General features: G+C 32.7%; 1 protein-coding gene across 1 annotated transcript; it reads left to right on the top strand.

The window, feature by feature from the left end:
• On the top strand, positions 1-15,551 carry LOC139514231 (cyclic AMP-dependent transcription factor ATF-3-like). The gene is made up of 5 exons (XM_071303096.1): positions 1-156; positions 840-1,013; positions 3,699-3,976; positions 10,537-10,644; positions 12,229-15,551. Exons 2-5 carry the CDS (start codon positions 842-844, stop codon positions 12,352-12,354), a joined length of 684 nt encoding a protein of 227 aa, XP_071159197.1. The 5' UTR covers positions 1-156; positions 840-841; the 3' UTR covers positions 12,355-15,551.
• Positions 15,552-15,787: the final 236 nt, after the last annotated feature.

The following is a 15,787-nucleotide window of genomic DNA, read 5'->3' as shown; positions in this document are numbered from 1 at the left end:
GAAATTCAGATAAATATAGATCATATGCTCAGGTTATAAATAAGACCGGTATACAGTATGTTGACAGAACTCAATGATCACTACATACTAACATAGCATTGGTATTTCACAACAGAAGTTAAATTCAATCTGTGAACTATGTGGATTCAGTAAAAGGTTTGGTTTATTATTACCTACTTTTCTAGATAATTATCTTTATTAATTTATATGACATGTACCAGTAAAGACATTGAAGATCATTGAAGAAGAAAACACAAACATACATTTACACACACACACACACACACCACTAACACTAAACACTAAAACACTAAAGGAGGAGATTATCACTTGCGATGTCATTTACATTTAATTTGGCAGATAGTTAAAAAAAAAAGAAAGCCAGTCAATGAATTACATATTATTTTTTATATTTTAAAGACAACTTCAAGTTGTCTTAGAAATTCAACTTATTTCTCTCAATCGTGCTCTTACTATTAATTTTAAACTTTGACGGTAAATTTGGTGCAGTTTGAATATGCTTTTAAGTAATTCATCAATTATACTATTGTGAACTTTCTTCTCCTGCATGTGGAATATCGATATTTCAAGTTATATCAGCTAGGGGCTTGCGTTTTTAATCCCCTGCCAACGAAATCGAAGGGGGCTTTAGTTTATGCTTGTGAATGAGCCATGCAATTTCTTTTATAACAAAGCGAGGGACCACCTTTAATTTTAACATTTTTATAACAGCAAAGAAAAACACAAAAAATGGGTCAAAGCAATATTTCTGGGACGGAGCTTTGAGATACCGCTATGTGTTATAGGAATCTCAGATAAGAATATGGTTATTTTTGTAGTTATGGTTCGACAAACAGAAGGAGATATCTTAGATGTTTTTCTTGGAACTGACATAGATCTGAATAAATTTATCTTGCAAGAAAGGGGATCTTCAACAATGAGAGTCTCGGATGATGAAGCATATTTTTTCGAAGTGAATGAGGACTTCTGCCAGGAAACGATAACATTAGATGGTTAGTATTTTCTAATCTATATTTTTAACCTTTATCCACAATATAATTATTCTATTTTTGCTGAACTAGTATGCAGTATTGTTTAAGGGTGAGCTAGGATGAAATGTTTTGTCCTTCATTTTGTAATAGTTGTATAAAATGTCTGCAATGCACTTTTATTATAATTTAGGGGCCAAAAGGGTCCAGAATTAAACTTTGTTTGATTTCATCAAAAATTGAATTACTGGGGTTCTTTGATATACCGAATCTATTCTTAATTTTTGGTCCCGTTTTCGAATTGGTCTACATTTAGCTCCAAAGGGTCCAAAATTAAACAGTTTGATTTTAACCAAAAATTGAATTCTTGGGGTTCTTTGATATGCTGAATTTAGTTTTTTGTACTTAGTTTTTTTTATTATGAGCCCAGTTTTCAAGTTGGTCCAAATTGGGGTCCAAAATTAAACTTTGTTTGATTTCAACAAAAATTCAATATATGGGGTTCTTGGATATGCTGAATCTAACCGTGTATTTAGATTTTTAATATTTAGGACCGGCAGAGACATATATATGTCTCTGGGACCGGTTATTAAATTTGTCCACATTGAGGTCTAAAGGGTCCAAAATTGAACTTTATTTGATTTCATCAATATTGAATTCTTGGGGTTCTTTGATATGATGAATCTAACCATGTATTTAGATTTTGGATATTGGAATACATTTTACCACAAAGGGATGGTAAGAATTGTCTTTGGGAGTTATGGGTCAAACCATTAAGGAATAAGGTGCAAAAGGGGGAAAAGGGTTTCCAGGTTAATGGACAATTACTTAAGTACAAAACATAATTTAAAAGCAGTGTAAGGTTGGTAATTGAAACTCATTTTATTGGGAATCCTATCATAGTTTTCCTCAGATTCACCTGCAAGTTACCTGTCCATTTAAACTTTTGTAAGTCCTATTGTCTCATCTAACAAATACAACAGCTATTGTTCTCTGTTTAGTTTATTCAATGGGACCTTTAAATTTCTTGCAAGAGAAATCTATCACTCACTGATTAATTTACCTTAACAAAAAATTGAACTGTCAATGATGGAAATACATGTACAAATAAGTAATTATGAAACTGCATGTGATGTTGTATTCATTCAATCAATAACACATTTTCAATTTTTTTGATATAAACACTGATTTAAAAATTAAAAGTTGATTTCTGATCAAATTTCAACATTTTACCTATTAAAATTTGCTTTTTTTTTAGTCTGTTCATAAGTAAAAACTTGAAATGATAATGTTTAAATAAAGGTCTTCATAAATGTATTCTTTATAAGTTTAACTGAACAACCACAAAAAACATGCAAATTCTTTGAAACATAAATGCATGCAGTAGTTAAAAAAAATTCAGAAATAAACTTTTTATAATTAAATCAGTGCTTATATTGAACAGATTGAAAATATATTATTGATATTGAATAAATACTGTATCACATGCAGTTTATGTGAGTTTATACATGTATTTCAGTGAACAAAGAAGATGTTTTTTTGGTCAGGCAAATTAATCAATGATTAGTGATAGATTTCTCTTGGAAGAAATTTAAAGGTCCCATCAAATAAACTATACAGAGAACAATACCTGTTGTATTTGTTCAATGGGACAATAGAACTTACAAAAGTTTAAATGGACAGGTAACTTGCAGATGAATCTATGGAAAACTATGATAGGGTTCGCAATAATATCTCACATAAACTGCTCTTAAATTATGTATATTGGAAATTTGCCAAAAACTTTGTTATTAATAAATTCCGTTGGAAATTTGCCAACAACTTTAGTTTAATGAACTTCATTGGAAATTTGCCATTGGAGTTATCTTTCTTTGTCCAGAATAGTAGTCAAATCAACATAATCATGACAGTATGACATTTTATATTTTATGATGTGTTTAAATGAGTAGTTATTGTTGAAAACTACATTAGAAATTTGAATTGAGATCATTTTTGGAATAAGAGAAAGGGGGAGGTGAAAAAAAATTGGTGGGGTTCAATTTTTCTTATTTCTGATTTCAGAAATGAAAAAGAAAATTACTTCAAATATCAAAGGATTAATATTCAACAGCATAGTGAATTGCTCAAAAGCAAAAAAAAACAACATTTTAAGTTCATTAGACCATATTCATTCTGTGTCAGAAACCTATGCTGTGTCAACTATTTAATCACAATCCAAATTCAGACTTGTCTCCAGTTTGAATGTTGTGTCCATACTAGCCCCAACTGTTCAGGGTTCGACCTCTGTGGTTGTATAAAGCTGCGCCCTGCGGAGCATCTGTTTTTTTACAAAGTATCTCACCCTGCCTTTTTTCAAATAGTTCCTTGCACCCCTTCCTCATAAAAATCAAATGGTAGCTCCCTTAGGGGGATAGCTGAATCCTGCTTTGGAAATTTTCTCGTTGTGTTGAAGAGCCATTCATTGTCTTGGAGTGTAATCTGCTTTTTAGTCGAGTTGTTGTCCCTTTGGCACATTTTCTCCAGTTCATTACTCAATTTTTCTACTGATAATGTCAACGTTCAAATAAAAATGTAATTTTCTAATTACATGTACATGTTACACAGATATTATGACATTCGAATGACAAATATAAATGATACTGAGTTTTATGTATTGTTTAAGTCAATTGTTTTAAATACTTATTAAGTTATTATTGTTGTTTCATTTAGGCACATCAGATTCTTTTTATGAAGAAGATGAAACTGTAAGCTGTTTACTTGGCGGTGAATCTACTTGTAGCTCTACAGTTTTTCCATTTCCCCGAACAGTTTCTGAACAGGAAAACATTGACCCTTCAGAAGTTTTCCTGAAAGAGATAGAAGGTGAAGATCAGTTACCTCTCACACCTTTCATAAAAGAAGAAGTTAAAATGAAGATAAAACTTCGAAGAATGGCAGAGGGCAAGGATGACATACATGTTGAATTTAAACATCCAGAACCTGAACAGGTATCTTTAGTGAAAAGACAATATATTAATTTTTCGAGGAGCATAAAATCAGAAGGACCTATTAATATCATATAAGAACAAATCTGCATAGATCCTTCAAGGCTTTGTAGTTTTCTGTTTGCACTCAGTCTGTCTGTTTGTCTGTCAATCTACCAAATCAGTTTTCCACACATTTTATGCCCCGCCTTAGCAGAACGAGCATTTTATATAAGTTTTGCCCTTGTCCGTCTGTAAATTGGTTTCCGTTCTCCAACTTTAGTTTGCCTGAACCAAATGTTATTAAACTTATATACATAATGCTTATTACCACAAAATACAAATCAAGTTTGAATTTAGGTTGTGTCATTTCAACTGTTTTAGAGTTATGCCCCTTTACAAATGGAAAAATAGAAAGCTTGTATCTGTTCTAAAAATAAGTAATTGTTAAAAGATTTTTATTAAAATTGGAGTTATCTTCCTTTGTCCATAATTGTAGTTGAATCAACTGAACCAATGCTTTATACAATGTAATGTTCACTGAAAAATTCAAACAATATTATATATACTCTTAGGTGCGTACAAGCAAGATGTTCTTGAGTTTTGTCTCTATATAACTTTATATGATATGCAAGCGTGGGCATCATCTGTGTCCCACATTCCCCATTTATTTTCTTTGTGCTTTAAGATATCGATTTGAAAATTGGTATATAGTTTTATCATGACAAGTCACATTATCTAATTCAAATTCTGTTCCTGTCTGATAGCTTTGTGCAGAGTACTGGTCCCTGGCCTTAGAAAATTCACTCAAATAATCAGTTTTCAACACTTTTTATACGACCGCAAAAATTTTAATTTTTCGTCGTATATTGCTATCACGTTGGCGTCGTCGTTGTCCTTCGTCGTCGTCGTTCGAATACTTTTAGTTTTCGCACTCTAACTTTAGTAAAAATGAATAGAAATATATGAAATTTTAACACAAGGTTTATGACCACAAAAGGAAGGTTGGGATTGGTTTTGGGAGTTTTGATCCCAACATTTTAGGAATTAGGGGCCAAAAAGGGTCCAAATAAGCATTTTCTTGGTTTTCGCACTATAACTTAATTTAAGTAAATAGAAATTTATGAAATTTTGACACAAGGTTTATGACCACAAAAGGAAGGTTGGGATTGATTTTGGGAGTTTTGGTTTCAACAGTTTAGGAATTAGGAGCCAAAAAAGGGCCCAAATAAGCATTATTCATGGTTTTCGCACAATAACTTTAGTATAAGTAAATAGAAATCAATGAAATTTAAACGCAAGGTTTATGACCACAAAAGGAAGGTTGGGATTGATTTTGGGAGTTTTGGTCCCAACAGTTTAGGAATAAGGGGCCCAAAAGGTCCAAAATTAAACTTTGTTTGATTTCATCAAAAATTGAATAATTGGGGTTCTTTGATATGCCGAATCTAACTGTGTATGTAGATTCTTAATTTTTGGTCCCGTTTTCAAATTGGTCTACATTAAGGTCCAAAGGGTCCAAAATTTAACTTTTTGTATGATTTTGACAAAAATTGAATCCTTGGGGTTCTTTGATATGCTGAATCTAAAAATGTACTTAGAATTTTGATTATTGGCCCAGTTTTCAAGTTGGTCCAAATCGGGGTCCAAAATTAAACTTTGTTTGATTTCATCAAAAATTGAATAATTGGGGTTCTTTGATATGCCGATACTAACTGTTTATGTAGATTCTTAATTTTTGGTCTCGTTTTCAAATTGGTCAACATAAAGGTCCAAAGGGTCCAAAATTAAACTTAGCTTGATTTTAACAAAAATTAAATTCTTGGGCTTCTTTGATATGATGAATCTAAACATGTACTTAGATTTTTGATTATGGGCCCAGTTTTCAAGTTGGTCCAAATCAGGATCCAAAATTATTATATTAAGTATTGTGCAATAGCAAGAAATTTTCAATTGCAGAGTATTCAGCAATAGCAAGAAATCTTCAATTGCACGGTATTGTGCAATAGCAAGAAATTTTCAATTACACAGTATTGAGCAATAGCAAGAAATCTTCAATTGCACAGTATTGTGCAATAGCAAATATTTTCAATTGCACAGTATTGCCCAATAGCAAGAAATATCTAATTGCACAATATTGTGCAATAGCAAGAAATTTTCAATTTATTGGAGTTATCTTTCTTTGTCCAGAATAGTAGTTGAATCAACTTAAATCATTGTTTTATACAATATACAATGTATATTCACTTTTACTACCAACTGATAAATTAAAACAATCTTTACCATTCAGTGATAACAAGCACTTTTTTTTTACATTTTAATATTTTATGATGTATTTAAATCAGTAGTTATTGCTATTTCTTCAATTTTTTTGAGAAGAATAATATTCAACAGCATAGTGAATTGCTCACAAGCAAAACAAACATTTTAAGTTCATTAGACCACATTCATTCTGTGTCAGAAACCTATGCTGTGTCAACTATTTAATCACAGTCCAAATTTAGAGCTGAATCCAGCTTGAATGTTCTGTCCATACTTGCCCCAACCATTCAGGGTTCAACCTTTGCGGTCGTATAAAGCTGCGCCCTGCGGAGCATCTGGTTTCGTCATGCTCAAAGATATTTACTTGATTTTTTGTTAAATAGTTTTATCATGACAAGTTACAACACTTTTTTTCGTCATGCTTGAAGATATTAACTTGATATTTGTTATATATACAAGTTATAGATCGAGTTAGAATTTTTAAACAGTAGGAGACTGTGTTTTGCCATGCAATACTCATAGAATACTTGTTTTTTTTTTAGCTGGTTACTACTAGGGGAAAAAAATGGCATAAAAAATGTTAAGGTAGGCACCCAAAATTAGGGTAGGTAGGGTTAGTGGAAGCACATGTATTAAGGATGTACTTAGGTGAGGTTAGGTGAAAATTAAGAAATTAAGAAATTAAAATTGATACTTTAAGTTGGTAGAGCATTCTTGAAGGATGAAAATAAGCTAAAAATATTGATAGGTCATGGACCTCCTTTGCGAGATATTTGAGATTTAAAATATGGCGGGAAAAGTCTGACTCGAAATTTTACAAACAAAAGAAAGAAAATCAAGAATCTTCTTAAATTTTGGAAAATGACCTTTCATGAGCTATCAAGTCTTGTATGAAAAAATAAATGGGTGTTATGGGACAAAATATTTTACCTTGTATTGTATGGAAAAACACCAAGGAGGCCGAACATTTGACACAAATTCCAAAACTTCACCTTAGTACATCCTTAAAGTAATTGTTTTACATGTGGACTATCCAGTATACTAGTATCCGAAAGAATATTTTGATTATGATTTCCTTTCAATTTTTCTTATAAAAATACTTGATGAGGTATTAACAAATGTCGTTGAAATCCGAAGACATTTGGTTTCCAGACAATGACTTGAGTATAATGGTTTGTAGTTGTATAAAATTGTACCACAAGGTTCCATACCACAAAAAGAAGGTTGAGATTGATTTGAGGGAAAAGTGTTCTCTGTTAAGGAATTAGGGGCCAAAAAAGGTGGACAAAACGCATTTTTCTGGGTTTTTTTTGACAATAACTTGTGTATAAGTTTATGGATCTCTATGAAATCTTATCACACGGTTCTGTACCTCAAAAAGAAGGTTGGGATTGATTTTGGGGTTATGGTTCTAGTTGTTTCCAAAACAAAATGACAAAAAACAATACTTGTCTTATACTTAATATAAATTGCTTAACTCTTGACCAGTTTCAATAGTAATTTAAACATTTATAAATTTATAAGCTCTTAGTTCACATTAATTTTTATTTTAAATTTACACTGCTCAACATGCTCAAGAAGAAGTACAGCGTACAACTTGAAATGACCTACGACCTAAGTTCAAATTACTCCACCTTCTGCTATTCTTTGGTATTCTGCACTTCAAATCAATTCAGTATTTTATCAAATACATCAATCAGTAGTCCAACATCTGGCATCATAAAACCATTACATCTATCTATCCAGTTACTACAACCCCAAAACATCAAACGAAAAGGAATATAATGAATATGGAATAAGCATTGAAAGAGCCAGTAAAATTAATACGAAATTCATTCATCATATCAGCTGGTGATTTCAACCTACCAGACTGGGATTGGACTACCAAAGAGATCAAGATGCACACCCAATGTGCAACAAATCATGAAAAATTGCTGATATATTGGATGACAATGGGATGACACAAATTGTAAAGAAACCAACCAGAGGACCCAATACTCTTGATCTTGTTGTAACAATTCATCCGGAAAGCTTCATGAGAGTTGAAACCTTACCTGGGCTCTCCGACCATGAAATCGTTTTCACAGAAGTTAACCTGAACCCCAGGAAATCTATTCAAAAACCAAGGATTATACCATTATATAGAAAAGCAAATTGGGAGAATATGAAACTAGATCTGAATGAATTACACCAAGATGTCACCCTTATGAATAAGCAAAAGGCAGGAATAAATAAATTATGGACACACTTCCAAAGCAAACTTGAAGAGAGCATTGGGAATAATGTACCGAAAAAGACAGCTAGGAAAAAGGATGGTAGTCCCTGGATCACATCTGACATCATCAAGCGCCTCATACGAAAAAGGAACAGATGGTTCAAAAGAATGAAAAAAATCTGGTAATGGAGGAGATAGAGGCAAATTTAAAGAACTTAAGCGTCGTATTCAGAGAGAAATGAAGAAAGCTTACTGGAATTACATCGACAGTATAGTTTCACCACCAGACCTAATTAAACCCCAAGAAAGATCAAACTATATGAAAAGGTTCTGGACCTTTATAAAACACAAAAGGTCAGATGGGAGTAAAATATCACCTTTAAAATCAAATGGAACTTTACATTCAGAGCCAACAGATAAAGCAGACATACTCAATAGCCAATTCCAGAAAGCCTTTTAAGACAAAACCACCATATTTGAAAAAGAATTTAAAGAACAGTGTAACATGCCTGGAAAGTTTGAACAAATCTTGGACATCAATATAACAGAAAATGGTGTGTACAAACTACTATATAACCTTAACCCAAATAAGGCAGCTGGGCCAGACGAAATAACACCAATAGTCTAAAAGGAACTAGCAGTACACATAGCACCAATCCTGACAATAATATTCACCTGCTAATATCAGACAAGCGAAGTACCTAGTATTTGGAAGTCTGCCAACGTCTGCTCAGTGTACAAGAAAGGTACGAAATATGATCCGATAAATTATAGGTCTCTCTAACTTGCATAGCATGTAAACTAATGGAGCACATCGTAACTAGCCATATCATGTCTCATGCAGATACACACAACATCATGAATTCACTTCAACATGAGTTCCAAAGGGGATTATTATGCGAATCACAAATGATCGAATTTATAGATGATGTAACTAGAAACTTAGATCTGGGGGAACAAACAGATTGTCTCATAATTTATGGACTTCTCCAAGGCATTTGATAAGGTTAGTCATAGCCTTCTCATTTACAAACTGAAGCATTATGGGATAACCGGTAAAACAAATCAGTGGATAGACACCTTCCTCAGTGATAGAATACAGTCAGTAGTTGTAGAGGGTGAAACATCGACCTCAATACCTGTAGAGTGCGGCGTACCACAAGGATCCGTCCCGGGACCTAGCCTGTTTTTGTTTTATATAAACGACATGCCCCAGGGATTCAATCATTCGTACGAGTCAATTAAAGAAAAAGCATATATGTCCCTTGTCAGGCCTACTTTAGAATATGCAGTATGGGACCCATACCAACACCTCATCTGTTAGTAGCATGCTTGATCATCTTGAATGACCCACCCTACAAGAACAAAGGAAACATAGCCGCTTAATAATGATGTATAAGCTACAGAACAACTTTGTCAAAGTCGATACATCCAGTAAGCCAATATCGAATGAACGCCCTTCCAGAAATAACAACGAAAAGGCACTAAGAATACCATCATGTAAAACAACTGAAGGAGTCGTTCTATCCAAGAACAATCAGAGAGTGGAAAACCTTGCCCAACTCTACTGTCTCCGCCCCGAGTCCTGAATCTTTCAAGGCTCAGCTTCGTCAGTAGATTTAAATGACATGTTTTTAAATTGCACATATGTATATATTAAATTGTACCCATTCTTTTTGTTTATTAAATTTCAAAACAATTGTATGTGCTCACTCCTAAATGTGGCAGAATAGTCAACCAGTTGACGGTGGCCGCTTACCGGAAGAAGTTTATCTCTGATCTCAACTATAGATTGACTTTTTATGTGACATGATCATTTTCTGACTCAACATTATTATTAATTTTGACAGAGGCCTTTGACTACAAAGTGTTGTGTACTTAACCACAATACCATATAAGAAAGGCTCTGATATAAAATGATTTCAAGGTTAACTTTGATTCTTGATATTAGTTTTCTTAACATGAACATATGATGCTTCATCCCTATATTCTCCGTTGATTATTATTATTGAATGGGAAGTATGTTTTAGATGACTAAAAACAAATAAATTGAAAATAAGTTTTATGTATTTTACTTATGAAAATTTATAGAGGTGTATTATTACAGCTGACACAGGATGAGGAGGAGAAAAGAAAAATCCGTAGATCTAAGAACAAAATGGCAGCTCAGAAATGTCGAAGTAGAAAGAGAAAACTTACTGAATCTCTTGAAGACGTAAGTAGTTAATCATTCTGTGTCTATGCTTAGTCATAATTATAATGATGTTCTTTAAATTTCATACATTAAACAATGGTAACAATGTCAGAATTATAAATCTGGTTTAAATGAGCACCAAACTATCCAAAATCGGAAAATTTATGTCGGAATGCTAGATAACCGACTTACATTTATTTGATGGAACTGAAGAAAAAAATATTTCAACACGTAGCTATCAGTCATGGTCATATTATCGACATGGCTCTCAGTCATTATAGATACCAGGACTAAATTTAGTATATACGCCAGACGCGCGTTTCGTCTACAAAAGACTCATCAGTGACGCTCGAATCCAAAAAAGTTAAAAAGGCAAAATAAAGTACGAAGTTGAAGAGCATGGAAATTATCGTTCTATTGCACCGGTGTGTGGTCTATTGCACTGACCTGTTATGACCTCTTATTCTGAATTCTGATTAGTTGAAAGGTATTCATGTTGTCTAATCAAAATTGAACTTACTCAGTATGTATTAGGTAATAAAACAATTATTGAATGTGTAACAGTGCACTAGATCAAAACATATTATTTCCCTCGGTATGAAGATCAGCTCATTGTTCTATTGCCCTCAGCCGTTGGCTATTGCATAGTTACATATTAAATAACTGTATACTATAGATATCTGTACGGTATGAAGATCAGCTCATTGTTCTATTGCCCTCAGCCGTTGGCTATTGCATAGTTACATATTAAATAACTGTATACTATAGATATCTGTACGGTCTTGACAATGAACAAATCCATAGAATGTTACTATTGTAGTCGCCTATAATAGGCGATGGTGCGACAAACTGTGAAATAATTCAAACGAGAAAACTAATATAAAATGATTTTTGAAAAAAACAGTAAACGAAAAGCGAATTAAAATGACAGAACAACTGAATTAATTAGTTCCTTGCTTGGAACAGACAGGTAAGAGAAGTGTGGGGTTAAAAACGTTTGTAAACCTAACATGGGACAGTCATATACTACGGTACAACATAAGTACAAACTGTAACAAGGTAGTTGTAAACCTAACCTGGGACAGTCATATACAAGGTACAACATAAGTACAAACTGTAACAATGTAGTTAGTTGTAAACCTAACCTGCAATGGGACAGTCATATACAACCGTACAAACTGTAACAAGGTAGTTAGTTGTAAACCTACCCTGCAATGGGACAGTCATATACAACGGTACAACATAAGTACAAACTGTAACAAGGTAGTTGGAAGTGACTTGGCACTAAGCAAAATAAAAACTACTAATAAGACACAAGACAACACAGGGTACTTATCTAAGACTAATCACAGTTACTTAAAGCTAGTTCAAGGACATTTACTAACAACTAATAAAAACACCATTTTCTCAAAGACAAAAGTATTCCAATCAGTACCCGCGCATCCAACGGATTTAGTTGAAAGGCGTATTTACAGTCTGAGGAAAATACGACATTGCAATGTCAAAATATATAGGTGCATATTATCAACATGTTGAAGAAACATGATTAGTGTTCATAACTATACATGAGCACATTTCTTCAAGTACATTATTTGTTTATTTAAGGAGACAGAGAAATTGGAAAACAAACAAGATATGTTGACACAAGAAATCGAAAGACTTCAACAAGAAAAAGAACAATTAGAAGAAATAGTTAAAATTCATAGAACAGTGTGTCCTAAGTTGAGATAGTCATAGAAACATCCATCTGGGGGAGGGGGCATTATATGTTATGATTTGGTTAACTTCCGTCCATCTGTCATATTTATCAAAATTAATTTCTACTCCATAAAACAGAAATGGAAAAGGAGAAGAGGCAATAAGGATCTGATATGGATATGGCCCATATTTTACTGCAAACTCAAAAGTTATCATACAAATTCTTAAATAACTCCAATCTAGACTAAGGTACAAGCTATTTAGAAATTCACATAAACCAAGTTACCATGGCAATAAACTATGAGTGAATTTGCACCACATTTTTTAATTTGTTTCTTCATAGACAGAAAAATATTGTAGTTATTCCTTTAAAAAACACGAGTGTTTTGATTGATTGTTTGTTTTTGCTTCACACCAACTGCAAATAAAACAATATTAAAGCGATGAGCAGTGAAATAAACACTCTGAATTATAAAATTATTCTGTATTTTTTTATGTGTTGCACTCTCGTGTTCCTTTGTGTAATTTGTATTTCAAAAAAGATGTGACGTATAAAATATCCTCTGAATTTATTTATACATATTTATTTATAGATTTATATTTTTCTTGAACATGGTTTTGTCAGGACAAAATAGAAACCATTGTTCAGATGTACCTATGAAATTTGTTATTGAACGCTTACACTATTATGGTTTAAGAACTTTTTGCTTGACTTAATAGATGAGCGTTTCCTTTTTATACGACCGCAAAAATTTTAATTTTTCGTCGTATATTGCTATCACGTTGGCGTCGTCGTCGTCTTGCGTCTTGCGTTGTCGTCATCTTCCGAATACTTTTAGTTTTCGCACTCTAACTTTAGTAAAAGTGAATAGAAATCTATGAAATTTTAACACAAGGTTTATAACCACAAAAGGAAGGTTGGGATTGATTTTGGGAGTTTTGGTCCAAAAATTTTAGGAATGAGGGGCCAAAAAGGGCCCAAATAAGCATTTTCTTGGTTTTCGCACTATAACTTTAGTTTAAGTAAAAAGAAATCTATGAAATTTTGACACAAGGTTTATGACCACAAAAGGAAGGTTGGGATTGATTTTGGGAGTTTTCGTTCAAACAGTTAAGAATTAGGGGTCAAAAGAGGGCCCAAATAAGCATTATTCTTGGTTTTCGGACAATTACTTTAGTATAAGTGAATAGAAATCAATGAAATTTAAACACAAGGTTTATGACCACAAAAGGAAGGTTGGGATTGATTTTGGGAGTTGAGGTCTGAACAGTTTAGGAATAAGGGGCCAAAAAGGGGCCCAAGTAAGCATTATTCTTGGTTTTCCCACCATAACTTTAGTATAAGTAAATAGAAATCTTTGAAATTTAAACACAAGGTTTATGACCATAAAAGGAAGGTTGGGTTTGATTTTGGGAGTTTTGGTCCCAACAGGTTTTAAGGAATAAGGGGCCCAAAGGGTCCAAAATTGAACTTTGTTTGATTTCATCAAAAATTGAATAATTGGGGTTCTTTGATATGCCGGATCTAACTGTGTATGTAGATTCTTAATTTTTGGTTCTGTTTTCCAATTGGTCTACATTAAGGTCCAAAGGGTCCAAAATTAAACTTAGTTTGATTTTAACAAAAATTGAATCCTTGGGGTTCTTTGATATGCTGAATTCTAAAAATGTACTTAGATTTTTTATTATTGGCCCAGTTTTCAAGTTGGTCCAAATCGGGGTCCAAAATTAAACTTTGTTTGATTTCATCAAAAATTGAATATTGGGGTTCTTTGATATGCCAAATCTAACTGTGTATGTAGATTCTTAATTTTTAGTCCCGTTTTCAAATTGGTCTACATTACATACCAAAGGGTCCAAAATTAAACTAAGTTTGATTTTAATAATAATTGAATTCTTTGGCTTTTTTGATATGCTGTATTTAATCATGTACTTAGATTTTTGATTATGGACCCAGTTTTCAAGTTGGTTCAAATATGATCCAAAATTATTATATTAAGTATTGTGCAATAGCAAGAAATTTTCAATTGCACAGTATTCAGCAATAGCAAGAAATCTTCAATTGCACAGTATTGTGCAATAGCAAAAAATGTTCAATTGCACAGTATTGTGCAATAGCAAGAAATCTTCAATTGCACAGTATTGTGCAATAGCAAATATTTTCAATAGCACATTATTGCGCAATAGCAAAAAATATCTAATTGCACAATATTGTGCCATAGCAAGAAATTTTCAATTGATTGGAGTTATCTTTCTTTGTCCAGAATAGTAGTTGAATCAACTTAAATCATTGTTTTATACAATGCACAATGTATATTCACTTTTACTACCAACTGATAAATTAAAACACTCTTTACCATTCAGTGATAACAAGCACTTTTTGTTACATTTTAATATTTTATGATGTATTTAAATGAGTAGTTATTGTTGCAAACTCCATTAGAAATTTGAATTGAGATCAGTTTTGAAAAAAGGGAAAGGGGGATGTGAAAAAAAAATGGTAGGGGGGGGGGGGGGGGGTAATTTTCTCATTTCTGATTTCATAAATAAAAAGAAAATTTCTTCAAACATTTTTTGGAGAGGATTAATATTCAACAGCATAATGATTGCTCAAAGACAAAAAACTTATTTTAAGTTCATTAGACCACATTCCTTCTGTGTCCAAAACCTATGCTGTGTCAAGTATTTAATCACAATTCAAATTTAGAGCTGAATCCAGCTTGAATGTTGTGTCCATACTTGCCCCAACCGTTCAGGGTTCAACCTATGCGGTCGTATAAAGCTGCGCCCTTCGGAGCATCTGATTCTGTTTTATGCCCCATATACGATAAAGGGTGGCACTAAGTTTTCTGGTGTGTGTATCCATCTGTCTGATAGGCCGTTCCATTGCAGGTTAAAGTTGTTGGTAAAAGTAGTTTACCATGAAATTGTGGTCGCATTAACTTAAAAGTTTCACTTTGTACACATGTTTATTATGAGACGAACTTTTTGAAATTTTGAAATTTATGTCAAATCGTGACTTTAATTTTAAGGTCACTGAACATAGACGCAAGGCATAGTAAAAATCTTGTTATTACTTGATTATAAAGTTGATCTTATGTCTTTATGACTTTAATAGTTATTAGGAATCAAGAAATGTGTATTAGTATGTAGTTGTATTGGTCCATTTTTATGAATATTTGTATATATTTGTTATGTTTTAATTTACTAATAAACATATTTACACCCAACATTTAACGACGTATTTAAGTTTGTGATAAGTTCAACTGGTTCAAAACTACAATAAAGTGGGGTCTCTAAAAACACTGCAAAAGACCTCCTTTGTGCACAAAGGAGCACTAAGGACCCTAAAAAAGTTTGATAAGAGCACAAAGGATCTGAAATTCCCTTTAAAGCATAGAAATATTATAATTCCTGAAGAAAAATGTAAAAAAATAAATAATTTAAAAAAAAATTGCGATTTGTA

Source organism: Mytilus edulis, chromosome 3 (assembly GCF_963676685.1).
Source record: "Mytilus edulis chromosome 3, xbMytEdul2.2, whole genome shotgun sequence".
Taxonomy (NCBI): Eukaryota; Metazoa; Mollusca; class Bivalvia; order Mytilida; family Mytilidae; genus Mytilus; species Mytilus edulis.
Note: the sequence above shows the minus strand (reverse complement) of the source record. Positions and strands in the feature narration are given on the sequence as shown.

Bases quoted from the DNA above. Each gene is read 5' to 3' on its own strand.
- LOC139514231 (XM_071303096.1), top strand. From the start codon at position 842: ATGGTTCGACAAACAGAAGGAGATATCTTAGATGTTTTTCTTGGAACT. The intron at 3,977-10,536 runs GTATCTTTAGTG...GTATTATTACAG, and splicing joins AACATCCAGAACCTGAACAG to CTGACACAGGATGAGGAGGA. The intron at 10,645-12,228 runs GTAAGTAGTTAA...TGTTTATTTAAG, and splicing joins TTACTGAATCTCTTGAAGAC to GAGACAGAGAAATTGGAAAA.